Source organism: Trifolium pratense, linkage group LG5, assembly GCF_020283565.1.
Source record: "Trifolium pratense cultivar HEN17-A07 linkage group LG5, ARS_RC_1.1, whole genome shotgun sequence".
Taxonomy (NCBI): Eukaryota; Viridiplantae; Streptophyta; class Magnoliopsida; order Fabales; family Fabaceae; genus Trifolium; species Trifolium pratense.
In genome coordinates, this window is record NC_060063.1 from 2,630,500 (window position 1) to 2,636,755 (window position 6,256).

Sequence of the window (6,256 nt, forward strand, 5' to 3'; positions counted from 1 at the left end):
GGCTTGATAAATCTTTAAAATACACAGTCATCAGCTAAGTTGTCTGAGTATAGAATACGATAAAGAGGTATGATTAGGACTAAGTTTGGGGGAAAACTGAATTACTTGATTGTAGGATCATGGCTAGATTAAATGATGGGATACTACACAATAAAAAATTTAAAATTTAAAATAAAAATATAATAAGTTCCTGTGCCCGAAACTGGAGGAACAATAATGAATATGTTGAGTTCCTGTGCCTAAAACTGGAGGAACAAATGCTGTGTAAGGTGCTCTATTCGGAGTAACAGGTTGGACTCATTACAAGTGAGATCTCGTCAGGTGAAAAGGTAGAGTAGCACCTAAAGCATAACTAAAATGAACTTAAGTAGTATCCCTGCGTATAAAAATCAAAAAGCCTGTGAGAACAAGGAAAGAATAGCTTCCCCCTCAAGCTGAAATCTAAACTCAAACTCTAAGTTGTAGGAAAGAAAAGGTAGCTTAGTATCTTGACTGTGTAGTTTTTGAGAAGGATCAAGTCATGACTCTGGTTGACAGTAATAGGCAGTACACGGTCACACACACGCTTGATTATCATTAACAGTTGATATACAGGAGTTATGCCAATCTTTGAAATACAATCCATGGTTTGAACTTGAATCTTAGAATGTCTTGATTGCTTATGACGTTGTATCATGCTTTGTTATCTCTAAAAAAAAATAAAAAAAGTTTTACTTCAGTCTTTAAACTTGAGTTTTGCTCAGGAGAGCAAAAGAATAAGTGTGGGGGAATTTGATCAGTGCATTTTGGCACATATTTTCTAGTATTATAATTTAGCATATTAGTAGTCTTTCTACAATAATATCGAGTTTTTATTATGTTTCTAAGTTTTGGGTCACAATTGAGCCTTAATGAATTTATTTGACCAATTTTCGTATTTAATGACATATTGACACCTTCTCATTGCGCAGACCATAACTTGAGCTACGGATATCGGATTGAGGCGCGGGAAGATGTGTTGGAAAGCTAAGATAAAGAGCTACATCTTTCATGTTGATGTCGAAATCCAGTTCAGAGCGAAAAGGAGTCGTTTATTCACATTTATGTTCCAGACTTAGTGATAATAATGTAATTTCGGGTTAAACTTCTAATTTTCGGCCCGATACTTTTAGAGCCCGTTTCCCATGTATTATAAAAGCCAAAAAACGCAGCCTAGGGTTCATTATGCAGAGTTGACGTAAAATAGAAAAGAGAGGCTGCTACTTTCTCATGGAGAACTAGTAACCCTAGGTTGATTCATTGGTATATGGCAACTTCGTTCATGTGTTCTTGAGGTTCGGATTCTAATTATAATTTTGTTTACATGTCTATGCTGTCTTATATCATTTCATGTCTCTTTATCCTGTATGAATTTCATTGCTAATGATGCTTAATTATTTTGTGATGGGTTTATGCCGTTGAGATTATTCGAATTAGTTTTCCGCTTGTTTAAATTAATTTGAATAGAATTGATATAAGCTTTTGCGCTTACCAAAAGGGCTGGCTGAATTTTGTAATGATATCAACTGTGTTTAATGGCGCTTGTTCATTACCCATAGTTGGTTGAACACATTCCTTGCTTAATCGAATGAATTCCTACGAACCTGATTATCGCTTGTTTAATTAGTTTAGTAACCAGCCAAGCATAGACCTTTGAATGAATATATCATGAACCTATGATGGATATATAATGAACGAAGTTTGCTTAAAACCAATGGATTGATCGTCCTTTTTTATCAATTGAATTTCAAATACTCTTTCAATCTAAAAACCAAAACCCCATCTAATTGTGTTATTCATTGTTCTTATTTTTACTAATTATTAAATTAGAGATCCTTGTGAAACGACCAAGGTTAACTCCCTTGTACTATATTTTATAAAACTTATTTTTGACCGCGTACGACAGCGATCAAATACGGATCCCTACAATAATATATGATGTTTCTCTCAAGTGAGTTATGCTAACGGAGATTATGTCCTCTATTTCTTAAATATAACATAAAAACAATTTTTTTAAAAATCATCGTCAAGAGAATTATAGTGCACTTGTATATTTCTTTGTGTATATATTATTTTTACCTCTTCTGCATTCAAAACACATGCTTGTATGATGACTTATAATAATGAAATTATAAATAACCTTTAAAAAAAATACAAATAAATTATTCTTATATTAGGCTATATGTTCTTCAACACTGTTAATTAAACATCATAATACTGAATATAATAATAATGACAAATATAATAATAATGACGTTAGAGTTTTCAAGTCTGATCATATGATACGTTATTTTCTAAGTCTTCTAGTGACAAAGAAAAGAAAACTCCACTACAATAAACTCCAATTACATTAGAGCAATAAAACCACATTTTGGCCATTGGTTTTATTATGTCATTATATCATTATTTTATTAGTAGTTAAATTATTATTCATAAAATTGTACTCTTTGATTCACTCCACACCGTGGGCTTGCTAATTTTCCCACTACGGTTTTCTATTGTTTTATTCTTTTTCCTATTTTATTTTGAGGAGAGAATAAACCTATGTGCAATTATAAAAATATTTGGCATTGTAACCCAAAAAAAGAAATTATTTGGAATTGACATTATATATAGCAGGAATCAACATATATAGTACTTTTTTTTTTATCAAAAGGTGGAAGCAAAGAGCTAACCACCACACAAAATATTATAAAATAAAAGAAGCAAGTATAAATGGAGGGGAACAAACCAAAACTCGATTAACAAGAGCATAGTCTAAAACTAGGCATTCATAGTTTGTTACTAGACATACAATCACTGATGAACAAAGGTGCAATGTTCTAAGAGATGAAGGATGATAAAGTCAAACTATGATTTAGCAATGAGGTCTGCAACTTTGTTGCCCTCCCTATAAATGTGAGTAACAAAAAAAATCATATGATTGGTCAAACATTCTGCCATCTGTTTCTTAGAGGCCAAACAACCGGTTTGGTTGGATTGTTGAAAGCTGCTACTACAAGAGAGTAATCTGTTTCTAACCAAATATTTAACCAATTCTTTTCATAGGCAATTTTAATTGCCCTCATTGCTCCACAAAGTTCTGCAAAGTATGAAGATGCAACTCCTAAAGATTTAACATATATATAGTACTTGATCCAAAGTAAACCGAGAAGAATGGAAGAACTCTTGAGTAAGTGAGACAATATGTTTTATCTCTTTTAAGATGGAATGATGCAAATACTCTAAAAGTGTTTAATAACTTAGAATGAATGAAGATTTAAGAATAAAAGAAATGTATCTTTCACTAATCTTAGCCAATTTATTTATAAAAACGGAATATTTAGGGCTGCTGATCATACATAATTCAAGATGAATTTTAGCTTAAATGATGTCAGTCAAGTGATGTTGGGTATGATACTCTTTCCGGTTCTTAATATACGAGAAAGTTCATTTTTTAGATAAATTAAAATATTAATGTATTTAAAGTATATCATAGACTAGATACATTAATATTTTTCAATGTATCTAGAAAATAAACTTCTTCTTATATTAATGACCGAAGAGAGTATATGTAAACACTCTAACCTCAAAGAATGCAAAATATTTTTAAGTCAAAATTTGTGCACGTAGTTTGATTGTGAATTGAAGAGTTGTTTATATTAACACAAAAAAATAGTTGTTATAGAGAAATTTTTACGATTTACGAATTTGAATGATTGTAACCAATGATTGTTGATGGTCATTGATGAACAAAGATATTATAGATTGTCATAACGGAGAAGGTCGAGAAGTATAAATGAAGTTTGATTTTAACTGATCTAAAATAGTACTTATAAAATTCACATAGTAATATACATATTCTATGTTGATCTCAACATGTATTATCCGCATTTTGTATTATCAAAATAGTACTTATAAAATTATTTAACCTATTTTCTTTTTTATTTAATTTAATTATTGTTTTGGATAATTATTAGTACTATTTCTAGATATATCTTCTTTGATTATTGTAGCGTATCTCACGCTCTACCGCTTTCCGAAGACTAGGGCCGTCAAAAGAAACAAAGCGGTCATCATTCTACGTAACCTACAATCCCAACACGCCACGTGGAAGAACAATCCACAATCAACATACGTGGCAAACAATAAAACATCCTGTCATATAAATCCTTCGAACGTGTACGGTGATGATAAAAAACCCCACTCTACTTTAACCGCAGTAGAAAACAATTGAAAGCTCATTGATTTTTTTAACCTAACCACAGTTAATTTCAACCTAACCACAGTTAAATATCAGTTTATAAAGCAAGCTAACCTTGCCGGTGTTTCTGTAAACATCCACAGATAAAACCAAAATGATGATCGGAGAACACCATCGATCAAATCCAACGGTTCATATTCCTCCATGGCCAAATCACGATGATCCAACGTCTGAAATTTACTCCTCTTATTTCCCTGACGATGGCAATGCCGGCGCCGGAGATTACTCTCCGTACTATCTCCGTGAAGCAATGGCTGCGCTACAGCGTTATCTTCCGTCAAACGAGTTCGACGCCGGAGACTGTGATTCTGATTCGGAATCTCCGGCGGATTCTCCGGTGGATGCTTTTACAGGCGATCATTTTCGTATGTACGAGTTCAAGATAAGAAGATGCTCACGTGGAAGATCACATGACTGGACGGAGTGTCCGTACGCACATCCCGGAGAGAAAGCACGCCGCCGTGATCCGAGAAAGTTTCATTACTCCGGTACGGCGTGTCCTGATTTTCGTAAAGGAAACTGTAAAAAAGGTGACGCGTGTGAATACGCGCACGGTGTTTTCGAGTGTTGGCTTCATCCAGCTCGTTACCGTACTCAGCCATGCAAAGACGGTACTAGCTGTCGCCGCCGTGTTTGTTTCTTCGCTCACACGCCGGAACAGATCCGTCTCAATGTTAACAGTCCAACTCCACGTAGTCTTAACTCGCCGGATTCATACGACGGTTCTCCGTTACGACAAATGGCTTTACCGTTACCTTTCATGTCTTCTCCCGTTTCGACAACTCCACCGGAGTCACCGTCGCCACCGATGTCTCCGATGGCTCAGTCGCTGAGTAAATCTCTCGGCTCGAGTTCAATCAACGAGATGGTAGCTTCTGTACGTAATCTGCAGCTTGGAAAATTGAAATCTATACCTTCTATGCCGGTTAATAGAAACATTGCACTCGGGCCGGGTTTCGGGTCACCCAGAGGTTCTGTGCTTCGACCCGGTTTTTGTAGTCTTCCAACTACGCCAACTCAAGTTACTGGACCGGGTTCGGGTCGGGTTGGATATTTTGATCTTTGGGATCAGAGTTGTGAGGAGGAACCTATTATGGAGAGAGTTGAATCTGGGAGAGATATAAGGGCTAAGATGTTTGAGAAATTAAGCAAAGAAAATTCATTGAAAAATTCGGATTCGGGTCAACCTGATGGTGCTCCAGATGTTGGGTGGATATCTGATTTGGTTAATTGAAATGAAATGAAGGTGGTGATTATTTTTGGGAGGTAATTGGTTTGTTTAATTGTTGGATTAAACTTAAACGGTGTCGTTTTGAGGGTTGTTTATGTAGTTTTGTTGTTGATTATTACTATGTTAATGTTTTGAATTTACTGTCCCTGCAGTGTGAATAGAATGGAAGGAAAGTAGGGGAGTGAATCTGTGTAAATATTTTTATTTATATAAGGTACTATGAGTAATGAGTGATGAGTAAGGGTTAGTGTCTGATTATCTGATTAATTACCTTCTATGAGATTAAATTAAGCCATCCAGAACTCTTTTTGTATAACTATCTAATCATTGTTATTATTATGAAATTATGAATTATGGATTATTTATATGTGTGTGATTGTGCATTTTGTTTTTGTTTACTAATCGCATTGATTTATAATACAAGTAGGATTTAAGAAGAACAGAGCTTCAATTTCTTACAGATTATTTATGTTAATGTTTAGTATTTTAGCAGAAATAAGTTGGATGTACCATATGCTGTAACTTTTATTTTGATGCCTTGTTTGTGACTTGATTTTATTTGCATTGAGATTATGTAGTTATTTGCGTTGAGGTTTGTATCTTACTCTTAAACTTAAATTACACTACTCTGCGGATTGTTGGTTTAGTGGTGATTGACTCTGAATTACGGTTCAATTTTCGCAATTGTGATCAGGAAGGGACTGAAATGAAACTATTTAGTGTCTGAATTGACCTCCGAATCAGATTAAACCGGGTGATCAAAG

General features: G+C 34.4%; 1 protein-coding gene across 1 annotated transcript; it reads left to right on the forward strand.

The window, feature by feature from the left end:
- The first annotated feature begins 4,315 nt into the window (after positions 1-4,315).
- LOC123883993 (zinc finger CCCH domain-containing protein 20) lies at positions 4,316-5,853 on the forward strand. Its single transcript, XM_045932961.1, has one exon. It carries the CDS (start codon positions 4,356-4,358, stop codon positions 5,493-5,495), a length of 1,140 nt encoding a protein of 379 aa, XP_045788917.1. The 5' UTR covers positions 4,316-4,355; the 3' UTR covers positions 5,496-5,853.
- Positions 5,854-6,256: the final 403 nt, after the last annotated feature.

Bases quoted from the DNA above. Each gene is read 5' to 3' on its own strand.
- LOC123883993 (XM_045932961.1), top strand. From the start codon at position 4,356: ATGATGATCGGAGAACACCATCGATCAAATCCAACGGTTCATATTCCT.